The 18,443-nt window shown below is 34.2% G+C and overlaps 4 protein-coding genes across 5 annotated transcripts; 3 read left to right on the plus strand and 1 right to left on the minus strand.

The window, feature by feature from the left end:
- The first annotated feature begins 32 nt into the window (after positions 1 to 32).
- On the plus strand, positions 33 to 3,901 carry LOC123868419 (asparagine synthetase domain-containing protein CG17486). The gene is made up of 8 exons (XM_045910954.1): positions 33 to 343; positions 418 to 663; positions 775 to 946; positions 1,125 to 1,342; positions 2,335 to 2,741; positions 2,823 to 2,997; positions 3,231 to 3,472; positions 3,554 to 3,901. Exons 1-8 carry the CDS (start codon positions 293 to 295, stop codon positions 3,777 to 3,779), a joined length of 1,737 nt encoding a protein of 578 aa, XP_045766910.1. The 5' UTR covers positions 33 to 292; the 3' UTR covers positions 3,780 to 3,901.
- Positions 3,902 to 5,769: 1,868 nt separating this feature from the next.
- Positions 5,770 to 8,891, plus strand: LOC123868436 (arf-GAP domain and FG repeat-containing protein 1). The gene is made up of 6 exons (XM_045910977.1): positions 5,770 to 6,012; positions 6,085 to 6,591; positions 6,967 to 7,109; positions 7,277 to 7,342; positions 7,420 to 7,550; positions 7,933 to 8,891. Exons 1-6 carry the CDS (start codon positions 5,849 to 5,851, stop codon positions 7,978 to 7,980), a joined length of 1,059 nt encoding a protein of 352 aa, XP_045766933.1. The 5' UTR covers positions 5,770 to 5,848; the 3' UTR covers positions 7,981 to 8,891.
- Positions 8,892 to 9,633: 742 nt separating this feature from the next.
- Positions 9,634 to 17,857, minus strand: LOC123868411 (cell division cycle protein 23 homolog). Of its 2 annotated transcripts, XM_045910939.1 has the most exons (8): positions 17,307 to 17,857; positions 16,633 to 16,981; positions 16,307 to 16,486; positions 15,648 to 15,812; positions 14,904 to 15,150; positions 13,609 to 13,795; positions 12,517 to 12,767; positions 9,634 to 9,722 (listed from the first exon to the last, which is right to left on the minus strand). In XM_045910939.1, exons 1-7 carry the CDS (start codon positions 17,733 to 17,735, stop codon positions 12,531 to 12,533), a joined length of 1,794 nt encoding a protein of 597 aa, XP_045766895.1. In that variant the 5' UTR covers positions 17,736 to 17,857; the 3' UTR covers positions 9,634 to 9,722; positions 12,517 to 12,530. The 2 variants fall into 2 exon arrangements, with proteins under 2 accessions (XP_045766895.1, XP_045766886.1); XM_045910930.1 differs by having other exon boundaries at positions 9,719 to 12,767.
- On the plus strand, positions 10,236 to 11,957 carry LOC123867225 (piggyBac transposable element-derived protein 4-like). Its single transcript, XM_045909178.1, has one exon. The coding sequence runs from the start codon at positions 10,236 to 10,238 to the stop codon at positions 11,955 to 11,957; it is 1,722 nt and encodes a 573-aa protein (XP_045765134.1).
- Positions 17,858 to 18,443: the final 586 nt, after the last annotated feature.

An 18,443-nucleotide genomic window follows, 5' to 3' on the forward strand; every position in this document is an offset into this window, starting at 1 on the left:
GACGAAGTCCCAGGTTATGTTTGGTATTTTGAAAAATTGACGTTTGTCGCTTAGGTTATGTTTATGTTAGAAAATAGGAAATTACGGATTATTTTTATCTAATCCCAAGTCCCAACAAACTTTCTACAGTTCTAAACTTTTTTGATTTAATTATAGTGCTTTCATACACACAGGACGTATTCACAATACCTAAAAGAGAATGTCTTTGAATTAGCTGTTTTCATTTATTATGTGATTGAAGAAAATGGTTCAAGAAAGTATTTAAACTACATTCAGTTATTGAATTTCAGTCATGTGTGGTATTTTGTGTGAGATTCGACATTCCAGTCATACAATAATCGAGGTTAGTACAATAAGTTTTGAAATGACAATCTATAAACATAGTTATCAAATCTATTTTGTTTTGCTTATTTTCAGGATGAGCAGGTTATGCAACGCATAAAAAACAGGGGGCCTGATTGCTTTAACTCAACCCAACTCATGCTGAATAATTTAACAAGTATATATTTCTGTGGTTCAGTGTTATGGATGCAAGGTCTTAATCCTACGGAACAACCTGTTGAGAATGAACAAGGAATTTTATTGTATAATGGTGATATTTTTGATCAATCTTGGGATGCTGAAATGAGTGATACACAGTTTATTATGGAGAAATTGAGTAAAGTAAGTCTTAACATCCATCATTTTATATTACTTTAATATGTTTATTTAGGTATCCATTATTTAAAAAAAAATGTATTACTAAATTAAATATGATGATCTCTAATCTTACAGAGTCAATCTGCAGAACAAATTATATTAGAAATAAGGATGTTCAAGGGTCCATTTAGTCTAATATATTATGATAAAAATTCTCATCAGTTGTTCTTCTCAAGGGATAGAATTGGAAGGAATTCTTTACTTTTTCACAGTTCTAGCAATTCCTTTGTTATAAGTAATGTATTGGGTAAGTATACCATTTTTGAAACATTTCAATATAAACTTATAATTAACTATATGATCACAACTTTATTAAAAGCACTAGGTACCTACTTTAATTACTATTATAGTTATCAACAATGCAATTTAAGAAAAGTTAACTTAAAAAGTATCAATTAATAAAAGAATTTATTTATTTGTTTAAGGCAGAAAGTATCCCTGCATTGAAGTCCCAGCTACACATATTTATAATATTGATATAAATACCAACAAAATAAATTTATATACATGGGAGCAAAGTTGCACAAAGATTTGTAGCTCATACTGTATAGAAGAATGGCTGCAAAATGTTAAAGAACAACAAAATTTGCCTGATGATCAATTTGTTATTGATTTTGATACCACTCAGGATCTGAATGATGAGGTTCGTAAGTATAAAAAACCGGCCAAGTGTGAGTTCTGAAGTCGGGTATTTTTTCAGACTGTTATGCATAAAAATAAATAAAAATATGTTTTAGAATGTACAGGCAAAGCCCTTTCAAAATATCATAATTAGTTAATTAACATTATTTGAGGATATCATCATGAGTTAATTATCGTTATCTGATGTTTTTATCATTATCTGATGATATCATCATCATTTGATGATATCATCATTATTTGATGATATCATCATTATTTGATGATATTATCATTAGTTGAGTAGCATTATCTGATGATATCATCATTTAATTATCGTTATCTGATGATATCATCATTAGTTAATTATCGTTATCTGAAGATATCATCATTAGTTAACTATCATTATCTGATATCATCCTTAGTTAAATATTGTTATCTGTTGATATCATCATTAGTTAATTATCGTTATCTGATGATGATATCATCATTGGTTTAATATCATTATCTGATGATAATTATGATACCCCACTTAGTATAATAGTTATCTTGTTTGTAAAATTATTCTAATTTGTAAATTAAAAATACTAATTATTATTTGTTCATGAACACATTTTCATTTTTTTTTGTGATGTTACCAAAAATTTATTAAAAAAATTACGGTTTCCGGATATTTTCCTTTTATTGTGCTATAAGACCAACCTACCTGCTAAATTTCATGATTGTAGGTCAATGGGAAGTACCCTATAGGGGCTATAGGTTTATTTGGCAGACATGACAGACAGACAGACGGACAACTAGGTGATCCCATAAGGGTTTTGTTTTTGCTTTTGAGGTACGGAACCCTAAAAATTACTTACAATTAGTACCTATGTATGGTCCAATAAAAGTAAAAATCATTTGAGTATTAGAGCACAAAACTGCTGTGAAAGATGATAGAATGATTTGAATAAAACCCACAAGGATGCTGAATGAAATGATGTGCTACAAAAATATAATGTATTTTTATGTTTTCAGGATAATATTATTGAAGAAATAGAAAATATTTCTAGCAGCCTCAGTGATAAACATACAATTTTGAAAAGAATTTTGGAAAACACTATCATTCTAAATACTGTTACAAAAATAACAGAGTTATTAGAGAAAAGTGTAAAGATTCGACTGGAGACACAACCAAGCAGATGTAAAAACTGTATCAAAGATGCAAACATAATATGCTGTCATTGCACTACTGGAATACTGTTCTCTGGTGGTTTAGACTGTACAATACTTGCAGTGCTTGCTGACAAATTTGTGCCAAAACATCAGCCAATAGATCTTATCAATGTTGCATTTAAGACCAACAATAATTCTTCTTACCAAGTTCCAGATAGAATTACAGGCCGGCAATCATTTGAAGAGCTTAAAAATATATGTGAATCAAGGTAATTAAAACTGAAGTATATATACAGCTTATCAAAATAATCCTACGCCCTTAATAATAACTAAGCTTATATTTATTTAAGGCAGTGGGTCTTCCGTGAAGTAAATATACCTAAAGATAAACTAGAGTATCATCAGATGTTGACTATTGGAGACTTGGTTTACCCCAGACGTACAGTATTGGATGAAAGTCTTGGTTCAGCTTTATGGTTTGCGGCGGATGCGCGATCTCAGGACTTGGATGTGTCACCTTGTAGGGTAATATTCATTAGTTTATTATGAACTAGACTGGCGTGCATTAATGCGACTCACATTCATTGGTGGTACTACATTTAAAACCTTCCCAAAATTACAACTGTATATGGTTTCAACTCAGTTTGTAGAATGATGCGCAAATGCATTGGTAACAAATACTGACAGACAATCTTTTAATTAACTATTGTACATAAAATTTCCCTTTTCCGATGATTAATTTTCATTGATATTTTTAGATTTTATTGCTTGGTTCAGGAGCAGATGAACTTTTTGGTGGTTACACAAGACATAGAAATGCTTTTAAGCGCAAGAGCTGGTTAGGTTTATCAAAGGAACTTGTACTAGACTGGAAGCGAATATCATTTAGGAATCTTGCTAGAGATAATAGAGTTATTTGTGATCATGGCAGGCAGCCAAGAATGCCTTATTTAGATGAGGATCTTGTTGATTATGTTTTAAAACTAAAGCCCTGGCTGAAGTAAGTACTTTAATTCACAATGTGTTCATATTATGATCAAATTTTTTTTTTTTTACAAAATTGCGCTTTTCTTCTTTTCAGATGCTATCCAAGTGCTAATTTAGAATGTGGAATTGGAGACAAATTGATACTAAGACTTGTGGCTCTTTATATTGGACTTAATCAGGTTGTAACCCTTCCAAAAAGGGCTCTGCAATTTGGATCTAGAATTGCAAATAAGAAACAAAAGGGCAGTGACGTGTCTAGAACGTTTATTGATTACAATATGAAAAATAGTGACTTAAATACTATTTTGAATTTTCAGTAAAAGTTGTTATCAAAAGGTGCTTATTTAAATAATTAAATCAATATCACCATTATTTTACTAATTTTGAGGACCAAGAGTGTGTGAGACAAAGTCAGTAACTACCTACCTAACCTAGAGTTTTAAAAAACTGGTCAAGCGCGAGTCGCGATTCGCTCTTTTAGGCGGAACCCCTAAAAGACATATACATTACATAATTATGAATATTATATTTTGGATTTTCTTATCTTACTCTTATTTCTTAAGATCTTAATTCTAGTATCGACTATTCTCACTAGTCAATACTAGAATTAATTTCTTAAACTGGACCCTTTCAAGTAAAGATTTTTATATGAACCTGTGCGGATGACACTGCCAATGTCTCATATAAAATACCATAAGCCTACGTTCTCGTATTAGTTTACAAATTGCGAAAAATCAAATTAAATTTTAATTTCGCGGGCAGGCCCGTCGCTTCCACCTTAACGTTTTACACCAAAACCCAAAATTTCAGGTTTGTACCTAACTCATTTAGTCTCCGAGCTAGAAACACGCAGACACAGCAGAGTGACATTACACTAGCGGCACGCTATGATGGCCGGTTTGACACATTACAATAGTGATGTGGAATGTCAATTTATTCTCGAACAAAAAACAATTAAGTTTTGTTTTTGTACCTGATTCAATTCGAAACTGCTTTGTTTTGCATTGAGCATTGACGCGAGTTTGCCGGAGGTAGTAGTTGTGCTAGCCAGCGATCCTATGTGACGATCGTATTAGATTCCATTTTTAAAAATTTATTGATATTTTTTTGCGATTTCAGAGGTTTGTCCACATAGTGAAAATTGTTCATATTCACAAGTACATTCACCCCTTAAATGGTGCAAACTGATTTTTCTACACTTGTATACATTTAAGAAATCAATTTAATAAATAAATTTTGAGTCCTAAACCTAAAACTACATTCGATAAAATTTATGAATCTCTGCACATCACTATCGTCAATAAAGTAATACAATTATTTCCTTCAAAGTCGTTATCAATTAATACGGAACTTCATGAGCGGACAAACGTCAAACCGGCCATCATAGCGTGCCGCTAGTTTAGTTATTAGTAGGTACTAGGTAGAGCTTGCTCCTTTGCGTACGGAACCCAAATTCAAATTATTTTTATTCAATTAGACTTTTACAAGTTGTTTTGAATCGTCAAAAGCATCTACCACTGGTTCAGAATGCCTTTCCTACCGAGAAGAACCAGCAAGAAACTCGGCGGTTGCTCTTTTTAACACCATTAACCATTTAAAAATTAACACCATTGGTGCTCCTAAGTTAATTTTGCCACGGTATTTTATGAACGGTGTTAGAATCGTTGTATTACAAAAAGACAAGGCATTTTACAATGTAGCGAGCGTATTTTGTAAAATGCTGACGCCGTTTATTATGGCAAATTTCAACTTTTTTTTGCCTCTTTCAAGTAAGTAAAACGCCCGAGTGAGGTGATTAATAGGAAGGTACTCTTTGTATAGGTCTACGTACTCTGGTCGCTACCTACTCGCATCATTAATACCTGCTAGCTTCGCTTAGATATTTTATGTAATTGAAGCTAATCACTACGTGCTGGTAGGAACTAGGAAATAATAATTCTCATTCTCTCATAGTCTAAGGTTGAAATCTATAGACCGGACTTTGTCTTTGCTTAGACTTAAGTTTCAGTTAAAACGAGACAGATTTATGCCGCCAGCGGTATAACGCTGTCTCGTTTTAACAGTGTTTTAAGTCTAAGCAAAGTCAAAGTGCGCTCTATAGATCTCAGCCTAAGACGCACGTCACGCGCACGCAAATGCGCACGATGCTCGCCTTAGTGATTAGGTAGGTACATACTCTTTGACTGGCGCTCACACAAAGAACGAATGAAATATAGACAACAAAGAAATCATGTTTTGAATCTGTACAAGAGTGATTTGACATGCTTGACACATGACAATGACATTACTGACAGTTACTTGTCAACTTGATTCTCTTCTTTTTATTCTAGGTACCTACAGGAAAGAAAAGGAAAATCTAAAGAAAAAGTAACAGTATTTTTAATCGAAAATGGCTGCGAGCCGTCGCAAACAAGATGACAAAAATTTAGAAATCCTACGTGAACTTATATCTTTAAACGGGAATAAATATTGTTTGGATTGTAATCAGAGAGGGCCTACATACGTCAATACGACAATTGGCTCCTTTGTGTGCTCAAAATGTTCAGGAATGCTGTAAGTATTATTTCTGCGTTATTTGCTCATTTATAGTATCAACAAACAATGCTTTAATGACTAATGTTACAGGCGCGGTCTCACACCTCCTCATCGTGTAAAGTCCATCTCCATGGCTACTTTTACACCAGAAGAGATAGAATTCATAAAAGTAAGAGGAAACGATTATTGCCGACGCGTGTGGTTAGGCCTTTACGAGGGTGAAAGTGTAAACTTTACTGATGAGCAAAGCGTAAAAGATTTCATGTCTGATAAGTATGAAAAAAAGAGGTATTATCTTGAATCACCACCTAATAGTGTACCAGTCACAAATGGTAATTCAGTTAAAAATAAAATTAAAAGCAAGTTGGCCAGTAGCAATGTGGGTGTAGCCACTCCTTTGATATCCATCATGCCTCAATCTACCAAGACTTCCAACAACAATAATAATGTGAATGTTGCAAAAATAGTCAGTAATGTGACACCTGTAAGTGAAAATATGCACAAACTGCCGAGGCCGGTAAACAATTTTTCTCAGCCAATGTTTAACAAGATGCCCACAATTCCAGCTGCAACACCAAACCCAGCCCCTGTACCTGAGTAAGTAACCACATGAATTTAGTTTATCTATCCGACTATGTCAAAAACCACTTCTAATCCATACTTTATATCGTAAACCCATAAGTGTGTCTCTCTGTTACCTATTTTGACACGATTCAGTACAGAGATAACTGACATCTCAGAGATGGATATAGATCATTTTTATCCTGGAAATTTGGAGTTCCCACAGGAGTTTTATAAATCTAAATCTGTGCAGATGAAGTTGCTGGCATTATCTAGCTTTCTCTAATTTGCTCTTAGATACCATATTTGTTTAGATACTTTCACATTTCTAAATGAGTACAATATATGTACGTTCAATTTTGGTTGATGAAATAATAATGTGTTTGTGTTAATAAACATGTTTTCTTTCAGTTTTCCTGTTGATTTCTCCACAGCAAACATTTACAACAGCACACAGTTCAACAGTAGTATGAACAATAATAATATTATGACACAACCATCAATGAACAACAATCCAGTTTTTAATGCCTTCAATTCACCCCAAGCTAGTTCAAGTGAGAGTTTTCATTAACTACTACTTAATAGTTCTTACTAGCCAAATTATTTGTTTTGCATTAGTCAAATCAACAATTTTGAAATCAAATGCTTCTTGTGTATTTTTAATTTTTTTTTTGTGTACTTAGTAATTTATTCTTCAATAGTTAATCATTAACAATTTCAGATGACCGCTATGCTGCTTTAGCAGACTTAGATTTGGCATTAAGACAGCAAAACATGAAGAATATGGGTACAAAATTTTGATAATCTTATTTTTGATTATCTTCATTAATTTAAGCAGTATATTAATAATTAAATATTTTTCAGAGGAGGGTAACAATGTGAGTAGGAATCCATTTCAAAGCGCTTCAGTCAGTGATATATTTGCTAATAAAAACCCATTTTTCAATGGAGGTTGGAATACAGCATCCGCAGCCAGGCCTGTTAATCCATTCATGGTAAGAATTCATTTATTATGCTTTATCCTCATAAAAGTGAGTTATCTTTTCTGCAAATCTAACAATCCTAAAGCTAACCATTTACAATAAAACCCAGTGATAGTAATAACTAGATATAATGTTTGGAGCAGTATCTATCCTATCTTATTCTTGTCATGTTTAAAAATAAATGGACAAATTGTGGTAAATGTGTGGTAATTCCATTAGTGTGTCGTCACACTGATAAATAACAGGAAACATGGCATACAAGATATTGCAATTTTGCCTTCCTAATAGAACTCCTTATCAGTCAGAATAAAACACTTTGTGGTAAGCTGGTGATTCATGAATGAGAAGTGTACAGAGGTAATGTATCTGGGTTAAATAAAACATTCTTTTTCAGCCTGCAAACAATGGGGCCTATGTGAATTCCAAGAATCCTTTCCTCTGATAGCATCTGCAGCCACCTTAGGAACAAGCAAGGAACAAAGATAAATTAATGCAAACTAAAAAGCACAAACAATGCTACAAATATTATATTATAATTGTTTAATTTTTGTATAACAGAGTAACTCAATTAAGTATTTACATTTTGCCATAGAGTTAGTCTAATGTGCTTATCGGTTGTTAACTTAAGTGCCTCAATCTGCCTTAAAATTTGATGAAAATTAGAAGTTAATAATATATTCTTATATTATCTGCTGTTAATATTTACACATCTGTAAAGAATATTTAATTCTACCAATGAAATAAGCAAATCAATTGTAACATTATAATATTTTTTATTAAATATGCTGGTCCTAGCTTTATTAATAATAGTATTGGATAAAATATGGAATTTAAAATCAATTTAAGTCCTAATTTAAAATTATGACTTTACATGACAATATTAAGTATGTAGTTATTTTTTGCATAAAATTGTAATTGGCGGCCTTACTGAGATAAAATAATGTTAAGGATTTAGGAGAAATTAAGTCAGTAGCCTGCTGTGATGTCATATTTCCTTCAGAAATAGGTGTATAATGTATTAGTTAGCAGCAGAATTCAATAACAATTTTAATATGATTTCAATCTTTTTGTAAGTCAGTTACTAAAACATGATTAGTTTGTAGAAACATCTTGATAAGAACAATTATTATCTTTCATAAACTTTTTTGTACACTGCACTACACCTCTCTATGCATTGCAATCAAAAATTGTTATTGAGTTATGTGAAATGTGTTTTCTGCAGCTTATTTGCATTGCATCAGTAAGTTAAGGGTACAAACCATTTTCTAATCATGACATTAGTCAAGCACGAAGAACAATCAGTTTTCTAAAATATTGTTGTGTATTTGTTATTAGGAACCTAATATCAGACGAGGCTAAGTATTATTTACAAACTTTTTTTATATAAATTTTTGTTCTAACTCTTTTAAGTTGAACTGCTTTATAATAATAATAAATTAATACACTTGATTTTTTAATTTGTTTTCAAAATTCAATAATATGCAAAAAAATTATATGAATAATGACAATACAATGTTTAAATAATTAGTCTCTTTAGAAACTCTGAAATGAGCTCTCAAATTTCGTGCTTTATCTGTGATTTTATCTGTAGTTTTAATCTTTTCACGCATATTTAACTGAACAACTTTTACTTTACTTTTTATTATTGCACTTTGACTATTTATTTAATTTTAATGTAATTAATTAATTAATTATTTTTTACTTTTTGAGCACTGAGATCTGTTAATTTGTATAAAGATGTAAGAATTAAATGTAATATTTTTTTATTTAAGTATGTTCTTTTCCTTACCTCTAAATATAATGCACACTTACCATTTAGCATATCATATCAACAGAATGTCATACTGAAATGGCTGAACGGAATTTGATTAAATTTTACAAAAATTGAGTGGCTATCTTGGAATAACACCACTACCATTATTATTTTGACCTGCTTTTAATAGATCAGTAACAGTAGTAGTACTGTTGATTTAACAATGAATGGTTTGTCTTGTGGCCAGCAAAGCTCTTAGGATGCAGCACAATCTAGTACTAGTGTATTTTTCAGGTTGGCTTAATGTATTTTTTGGAAATACTTTTAGGAAATGAAACATGCTTCACAGTAAAACTGGGTTTATTTTCCTTAAATAAAAATTAACAATACATATTATATTTACAAGCCACAAAACTCACATTTTGTATTAACACGTTCAACGCCAGGTCGGACAATACTGGGCGACACTCTACTTTCTCCACTAGCCATACAAAAAAGGTGTAATATGTCAAAAAATCCTTTTTTGTTTTATTAGTGCATATGAATAGTTAAACGTTTTAAACTATTAGAGTATTAAGGAGACTGATTAAAACAGTATAATAACGACAATAGCTCATGTCGCCCATCATTGTCCCCGATGGCCCCCTGCGCATGGTCATCTGCATTTCAAACGTAGCGCGCCGCGCGGGTCACGTTGTCGCCCATTCTACCTACACTGCGCCGCCGCGCCGTTTGCTGGCCGAGAAGTACTCCGCCCGCATTACCCATCCGTCCCGCTCCCACCACTCAGCCGTACGCGCAATTCGCTATCCTCCCGCGCCCCTTCAGTCCTTCGCAAGCATTTCGCAGGACGTTACGTTACCCGCTTTACGTTAGAGCTGTGTTTTTCCCGCCAAATCGTAATACCTACGCATCAAAGATATTCGCTAGTTACTTACATTATAATGGCTGACTTTGACGATGATGGTTTTGAAATCACAGAGGACATTTTGACACAACTTAATGATATCGAAATATCATTGCTAAACAATAGTTTTCAACTGAGTTCGGAGGATGAAGATGACTATCAAATATTACCCACAAAAAAAAAGAGGCGTCGTATAATTCAATCAGATAGTGAGATCAGCGAACATGAGGCAGTTGGTCCAGATACTTCAGGAAGTACACCATCAACGAATGTTTGGACTGAACCAAAAGGTAATCAACGCAAGATTATTCCTTTCACCGAAATTTCGGGTGTTCCATTGCACGTCAAGTTATCAATGTCTAATATGTCACCCGTAGATTTTTATTCGCTGTTTGTAACCGACGATATACTTCAACAAATAGTGAATCACACTAATTGCTATGCTATAGCTAAAATAACGAATATGCCTGAAGCTACTCCCAGTGCACGTATTAGAAAGTGGCATCCTACAAACTTGACAGAAATGAAGCAATTTTTTGGCTTGATTTTATTTATGGGTTTGGTGAAGCTTGTCAAATTGGCGGATTATTGGTCAAAAGACAAAATAACCGGGCACCCGTTTTCGAGAACTGTGATGTCTCGCAACCGTTTTGAATTGCTTTTGCAAATGCTTCATTTTTCTGACAATGACGACCATAACAAAGAAGATCGGTTGCATCGAGTTCGCCAGCTAATCGAAAATCTAAACGCTAATTTTAAAAAAAATTATACACCTACTGAAGACATCTGTATCGATGAAAGCATGGTGCCATTCCGTGGAAGGATAATATTTCGTCAATATAATAAACAAAAACGTCATAAATATGGCATAAAGGAGTTTAAACTATGCACAATTCCGGGATATACCTATAAAGTAAGCATTTACGCAGGTAAAAATGACGAGACTAATAATACACCGACGAATGTTGTTATGTCTTTGTGCGGAGATTTGTTGAATAAAGGACATACTCTTTATACGGACAACTGGTATACAAGTGTAGATTTGGCACGACAGCTAATAGACCAAGAAACGCACCTGGTAGGCACCATTCGCAAAAATAGAAGACAGTTGCCTAAAGATGTTGTTACAGCTAAACTTAGAAAAGGCGACTTTGCTGCAGCCGAGAGCTTCGATGGAATAACTATGATGAAATGGAAGGACAAGCGTGACGTATATGTGCTATCCACGAAGCATTCAATACAATTTCACGATATCAATAAACGTGGCAAAATTGTTTCAAAGCCAAAAATTGTTGTAGACTATAATAAAGTGAAAGGGGCAGTTGATTTGGCTGATCAATTGGCTGCTTATTCAACACCTTTGAGAAAATCGCTGAAGTGGCACAAGAAGCTTGCGATTAATTTATTGCTCAATACTACATTGGTAAACGCCTATATTTTGTATCAAAAAGTTACAAATAAAAAGATTCCTATAAGTAACTTTAGAAAAAGTATTGTGGAATCTTTTTGTATGCAGACAAATATACAAGAAATTCAGGATGAAAGACCTAAGAGGTTGAAACACAAACTGGTGAAGAAAGAAGGAAAGAGTTCAATTGTTAGGAGATCTTGCTCTCAGTGTTATAAGAACATTGTACAGAGTCAAGGAAGAAAACAGGCTAAAAACAAAGTGAAAAAAGTGCAAACGTTTTGTGATGATTGTCCAAACAAACCATTTTTGTGTTTGGATTGCTTTAATAAAGCCCATCGTTTCGCTTAAAATATTACAAGCAATTCATGTTTTTTTTTACTTTTTACAAGTTATAATGTATCTCATGAACGTGGTTGAAAACAAGAATGGTCTCAGGACGATCTCATATTTTCGTAATTTTGTAACTATGTCTTAAGATATTTTATATAATTAATTTTAAATAAAAGCTTAATTTAATTGGTTATTCCTATATTACCTTATTTACCAACCCTATAGGTATTCCATTTCAACAATTTATTCATCATCTTACATCCATTAAACAATTTTTTGAAGTACTCTAGAGTTGGAAAAAAATCGATGTAGAAAGTGGCAAAAAATTTCAATAAGAAATTAAAATCTTTGCGTGCTGCGATATCCAAACTGTTCTGTGGAGCCGCGCGGGTCCTGCTATATACAAAACATCCTAAAAACGAATGCCCGGCGGCTCAAATGAGAAGTTTGAAAATAGCTCTGACCGTCGGACAGCATTGTCCCCCACGGCCTGAACGATACATACAAGTGCCGGTCAACATTGTCTGACATGGCCTGTTTAGAAAGATCTGCATTTATTCCTTGGCGTTGAACGTGTTAAGATATGGGCTGTCAAATTTTATATTTGCTATTCAGCCGTGTAAACTTTGGTGTGGAGAAGTTATCAGGGGTCACGTTGGGACTAGGTAGAGGGAAAGGAGTCTTCGGCGTGTCTTGGGTGGCGGACGTGGACACATTTTTAATAGTGTCTGGCAGGTCTTCAGGCTTGAAATTCGACTGAGAAGAGTTAGATGCGGCGAGCCTTTTCTCGGATATTGTTTTAAGTATGTTTTTTCCAGCTTCTTTTGTCTGTAAAATAATATAATATAGGTATATTATGTATTTATGTTTATAAATTAAAAACCGGCGAAGTGCGAGTCAGACTCGCCCACCGAGGTTTCCGTATTTGGATATTTTTTCCGACATTTTGCACAATAAATAAAAATCATTTTTAGAATGTACAGGTAAAGCCCTTTCATATGATACCCTACTTGGTACAGTGCTCTAACTTTGAAAATTGAAAATACTTATTATTATTTGTTAAGGGGCATGAGACGGGTCTGCCCGCGAAATTGACTAATTTGTGAGTTATAGTCGATACTAGAGCTAATTTTTTAAACTGGACCCTTTCAAGTAAAGATTTTTATATAAACCTGTGAGGATGATACTGCCATTGGTGCAATTAAAACGCCATAAGCCTACATTGTCGTATTAGTTTACAAATTGCGAAAAACCAAATTTTTGAATTTCGCAGGCAGACCCGTCGTCGCATCCACCTTAATGAACAAATTTTAATTTTTTTTTTTGTGATGTAACCACAAAACGGTTTTTACCTGTACCTGCCAAATTTCAGAATCTAGGTCAATGGGAAGTCCTTATAGGTTTTCTTGACGGACACGACAGACGGATAGACAGACAGACAAACAGCAAAGTGATCGTATAAGGGTTCCGTTTTTCCTTTTGAAGTATGGAACCCTAACTACGAAATAACACTACGATCTAATTCTAATAGGTAATAACTATGACAACAGTACTGCTGGACTGGAATCAAGCCGAACACTGAAGCGCTGATTTATATTTGAGGCACCCACCGTGAATGTTAAATGATGGTTTTTTAGTGGCGTGGTCAAGCGGATAAGACAGTACTTACACTCTCGTGTTCGAGGCACTTATAGGCGTAGTGCGCGGCGTGGTCGATGAGCGAGAAGCGCAGGTAGTACTGCGCGAGGTAGCGCTGCGCGGCCGGGAGCTCCTTGCTGCCCGCGTTGGCGGGGTCCTGGCACGCCGCAGTGTACGCCGCCGCCGCGCTATTAGGCATATTCGACTTCTCGTATAACCTACAATAATGATGATCCAGTCATGAAATTGTCACGCTAACTAGCTCATAACCAAGTACCCCAACAGAATTCGGGTGTACCCTGCTAGTTACACGAGTGAGCAGTCATTAATTCATTAATCACACTTAATATTATAAAGGAGAAAGTTTGTATGTGTGTGTGTGTATGTTTGTTACTCCTTCACGCAAAAACTACCTGACGGATTGGGCTAAAATTTAGAATGGAGATAGATTATACCCTGGATTAGCACATAGGCTACTTTTTATCCCGGAAAATCAAAGAGTTCCCACGGGAATTTAAAAAACCTACATTCACGCGAACGAAGTCGCGGGCATCAGCTAGTATATTATAATTGTTTCAATTTCTAAAAATGCGGTTTTTATTATCCTTATCTCTAGGTATACTAAATAGTAATAAATAAAATTGAAGTGTCTCTCTGTAATTTCGAAATAACTACCTCATATTAAGCTCATAAGGTTATTGGAACAGTACCATAACTGAATCACACATTTTTAAAATTTTTGTCTGTCTGTGTGTCAGGCTAATCTTATAAACGGCTGGACCTATTTTGACGGGACAGGCTACTTTTTAACCGACTTTCAAAAATGGAGTTGTGTTTTCTACCTATGTACACCAATATCTCCGAGATTTCTGAACTGATTTGCGCTTTTTTCTTAATCGATAGAGGGATTTTGCGTCATCGTTCCATAAAAAATTTAGATTCCAACACCTCAATCCTGATTCTGCAGGGGACCTGACCACCAAAGTGGATGGGATTTAAAAACTGACAGTTATTAAGTTTAAGGTATCTATACCAAGTAAAGACTTTGTCGTTGACCTCGAGAACCCAGCTTCTGAACCCTGTTGCTATAAGGAATTGCATTCCTAAATCCTGGTGATCCCTCTGGATTTTTAAAGGATCATCCGTTTAAATGTTTTTACTAAATTTGGTACAGAAAACCTTGCATTCTGGGGATGGGCTGTTACAAATATGCTACTTTTGTCCTGGAAAATCAAAAGTTCAGATGGGATTTTTAAAAATCTAAATCCACGCGGGCGAAACTGCGGGCATCATCTAGTTCTTAAACAAAACTGTAAAAGTACTCACTTAGCTAATTTAAACAATGCCATGCCTTCAATATCTCCAGTACTGTGAGCTTTATAATAGCATTTAAGGGCATTAGGGATTTTGTCCATCTTCTCATATGCTTCTCCCAAAGACACTAACATTCTAGAATCATCTGGCTTAAGTTGGGCTGCCCTTGAGTAATAATATATACAGTAACCGTTAAGCCCCAGAATTTCATATGCCTGGCCAAGACCATTCCAAGCTCTGTAATCATTCCTATTGACATCTGAAAAATAGAGAATAAAATATACAGGTACAGTTCAGACTGCAGGCCTAAACCAATCTCATTCTGAGAGGAGACCTGTACTCAGTAGTGGGCCGTCGATGAGTTGATCATGATGATGATGACAAAAGACTACAGAGGTTATGTAAAACTAAAAATCTCAGTCCAAAAGAAATCGAAGTCTGGCCCTTGATTAGTTGAACTTGCTGTTCACATTTTTTTTACAGGTAATCAAGGGGTGAATTGTTACCACCAAAATCCAGCCAGGCTTTTTTCATGGCTAATGACCACTTTTTAAGTAGTTACCAGTAAAGTAGTAACAGCAATGACACTGCAGTGTTTCATTTCTGTCTATTCTACTACTGTATGCCTTCCTGCATTCTATTGTCTATTTTTATGTCATAGTAGCACTAAATTATAAATAATAAAGAGTGTGGGTTCTGGAAATGTCTTAAATGGTTACAATAATTTTAATATAATAACATTGGAATGAAATATACCTATTGCTTGTCTGTAACACTGAATTGCAGCATTTGAGTTCTGCAGTTCAATAAATTCATGCCCCATAAGTATCCACGCTGATAAGTACTGTGGGTCCAGAGAGAGGGCTCTTTGGAAATATAGTACTGCCTTTTGATGCTCACTTCTTAAACTGTAATAGTTACCTGGAAAATTGAAAAATTGAGTATATTGACAATCTGTTAAAAAAATTTATATATTGTATTTAATTACATATTTTGAAATATTCTTTTAATTAAATAACATTTTGTATAAAAACCGGTCAAGTGCGAGTTGGACTCGCACACGAAGGATTCCATACCATTGTACAAAAAATAACAATTTTTAATTTTTTTTTGTGATTACGGTTTTCGGATTTTTCTTTCCCTTTACTTGTGCTGTAAGACCTACCTACCAGCCTTTCATGACTCTAAGTCATCTCAATAGGTTTCTTGATAGTCAGGATCGACAGACAGACAACAAAGTAATCCTATAAGGGTTTTTTCCTTTTCAGGTACAGAACCCTAAAAACATAGACTATTTAAGATGTATTCTACAAACAGAGTTAATAATGATGATTATCTGATCATTTCTGTTTGTTGAAAGGTGTAAAATAATTAATAACTATCTGTTTCTGTGCTGATTGAATGTTGAAACTCACCAATAACACAACATGTTTCAACTCTGTATTTGTCAATAGAAACAGCTTTTTGTGCCAAATTTGCCAGTTCCATCCTTTTATCTTTCAAATATAATAAATGAGAGTAGACATCCCAATTGTCCAAGCGGTATGGATCATTTTGGTAGAGATCTCTAAACAAAGTCAATGATGAATCCACATCTGTAAAAAAATGATTATTTTGTAAGTAAACTCAAAATAATATAATTTTACCAGTTGTTTTCTAAAATTTCAAGTAATTAGTTTTTGGAAACTCTTACTAAGGAATTAAATAATTTAATCAATTGAAATAATTAAAATTGTCATACCTCTCCTATCATGATGGGCAATAGCCATCTGTGCAGTGATATAAGTACTTTTCTCAAAGCCAGCTGCAGCAAGCACCATATATGCCTCAAGTGCTTGTTCGGAAAGCTTCAATTCCACAAAGGCGTGAGCAGCAAAGAAATACATCATCCAGTGTTTAGGTAGTTGTAGCGAGTCTAAAGCCTCATACTCATTAGCGAGTCCAGCCAGTTCAACCCACGCTGCCCAGAGAGTGGGTGATGCTGCCACTGCTGCTTGTAGAACAGTCACAGCCTGGCTCCTTAAATCCAATTTCTTTAAAACAACACCTTCTAAGTATAAAAGATATCCATCTAGGGTGTTGCGGTTGGCCTGCAAATATAAATTATAGAGAACCTTACAAGGATTACAGGCCCTTATATGTGACTAATTGATCATTCAGAACTTATTTCATACAAATTATTATTATTGAAAAAAAGCAGTTTTTTATTTTACTTGGTAAGGATACTAAGCATAATAAGTTGTGCTTTGCTTTTAACAACTACAGGGTACGCTGAATTAGAAAGTAGTCTGTAGAATTACTTGTAACTCAAAAAACTATTTTTTCAAGGAATTGTTAAATACCTACTGACTTCGAGCAGGTGAATAGGTGAAACTTATTTAACAAAACGATACTTAATCGAATAATAACAATTACCTTAAAAAAAGATAACAAATCTAATAAAACTTGCGTAGATTCAATATTTTCCGTCCCAGTATCAGTGGCATTGTCCAATCTCTTTTTTTCACTTGACATATATTGCGAGTATTTGTGCAGGAATACACACTTGGGGCTTGTGCAGTTTTCTATAAAATGAGCTGCTCTATCATACTCCTGACAATCAAAGAAACTTTTCGCTAGAGTGTACGCTTCTCTTTCTTCAGGTATAATATCATGTTCAAGAGGCTTAGGCGGCTCTGTTTGATTAATTTTATGGTCCTTAAGAGCAAAATTCAATTCTGCTAGCCATTTTGCAGTTTGTATCAAGCCGCGGTCGTTACATTCACGAATACCATTTAGTACATCAATTCTCACTTGATTTAGATCTATTTGAATATCACCCTTCGTATTAAGTAGAGGCTGCATGATTTAAAGTTCGTGGCTTACTTAATAAATTAATTCAAAACTTTATAAACTTTAGAATCTAAAATTGTTTAAGTTTTAACAAACAACCACCGCCTTTATTTTTGTTTAAAATTTGACAATGACATCTTTGATCTTTGGCCAATGGCCATTGACAACCAAACCACAACCAATGCTGAACTGAAAATATAGAAGACATTGCACAGATTACAGAATACAGATGCATGCAAGAGGATGCTATTATAGTCATTCCATGTTCCTCTTGTCTATGCCTCGTTCATTTGAACATGACTTTACTCCTCCTCCTCCTCTATAAATCAGTGTTTCCACTTTAAGGGATTTTGCAATTTTAGGGTGAAATAAGAGTCAGAATGAAAAAATGTAATGAAGAAAAACAGGCAATGAAGTAAAGAATTACTTCATTGCCTGTTTGTCTGTCTGTCAGGAAACCTAGAGGGTACTTCCCGTTGATCTAGAATCATGGAATTTGGCAAGTACCTAAGGGGGTCTTATAACAAAAGTTTATTTTTAAAATAAGATAACTATATCAAGTGTGGTATCAAATGAAAGAGCTTGGCCAGTTTACTCCAAAACAGTATTTTATTTATTTTTAACTATGTATAAATAGCTTTTGATTTATTGTGCAAAATGTTGAAAACCATACCGTTCCTCTACAATCTACTTTTAGTAAGGAACCCGCGGTGCCCGAGT

Source organism: Maniola jurtina, chromosome 1 (assembly GCF_905333055.1).
Source record: "Maniola jurtina chromosome 1, ilManJurt1.1, whole genome shotgun sequence".
Classification (NCBI taxonomy): Eukaryota; Metazoa; Arthropoda; class Insecta; order Lepidoptera; family Nymphalidae; genus Maniola; species Maniola jurtina.

Bases quoted from the DNA above. Each gene is read 5' to 3' on its own strand.
- LOC123868419 (XM_045910954.1), top strand. From the start codon at position 293: ATGTGTGGTATTTTGTGTGAGATTCGACATTCCAGTCATACAATAATC. The intron at 344-417 runs GTTAGTACAATA...GCTTATTTTCAG, and splicing joins CCAGTCATACAATAATCGAG to GATGAGCAGGTTATGCAACG. The intron at 2,998-3,230 runs GTAATATTCATT...TGATATTTTTAG, and splicing joins TGGATGTGTCACCTTGTAGG to ATTTTATTGCTTGGTTCAGG.
- LOC123868436 (XM_045910977.1), top strand. From the start codon at position 5,849: ATGGCTGCGAGCCGTCGCAAACAAGATGACAAAAATTTAGAAATCCTA. The intron at 7,110-7,276 runs GTGAGAGTTTTC...TAACAATTTCAG, and splicing joins TTCACCCCAAGCTAGTTCAA to ATGACCGCTATGCTGCTTTA. The intron at 7,343-7,419 runs GTACAAAATTTT...AATATTTTTCAG, and splicing joins GCAAAACATGAAGAATATGG to AGGAGGGTAACAATGTGAGT.
- LOC123867225 (XM_045909178.1), top strand. From the start codon at position 10,236: ATGGCTGACTTTGACGATGATGGTTTTGAAATCACAGAGGACATTTTG.
- LOC123868411 (XM_045910939.1), bottom strand. From the start codon at position 17,735: ATGCAGCCTCTACTTAATACGAAGGGTGATATTCAAATAGATCTAAAT. The intron at 16,982-17,306 runs GTAATTGTTATT...TTATATTTGCAG, and splicing joins ATTTGTTATCTTTTTTTAAG to GCCAACCGCAACACCCTAGA. The intron at 15,151-15,647 runs GTATATTTCATT...TCTATTTTTCAG, and splicing joins GTGTTACAGACAAGCAATAG to ATGTCAATAGGAATGATTAC.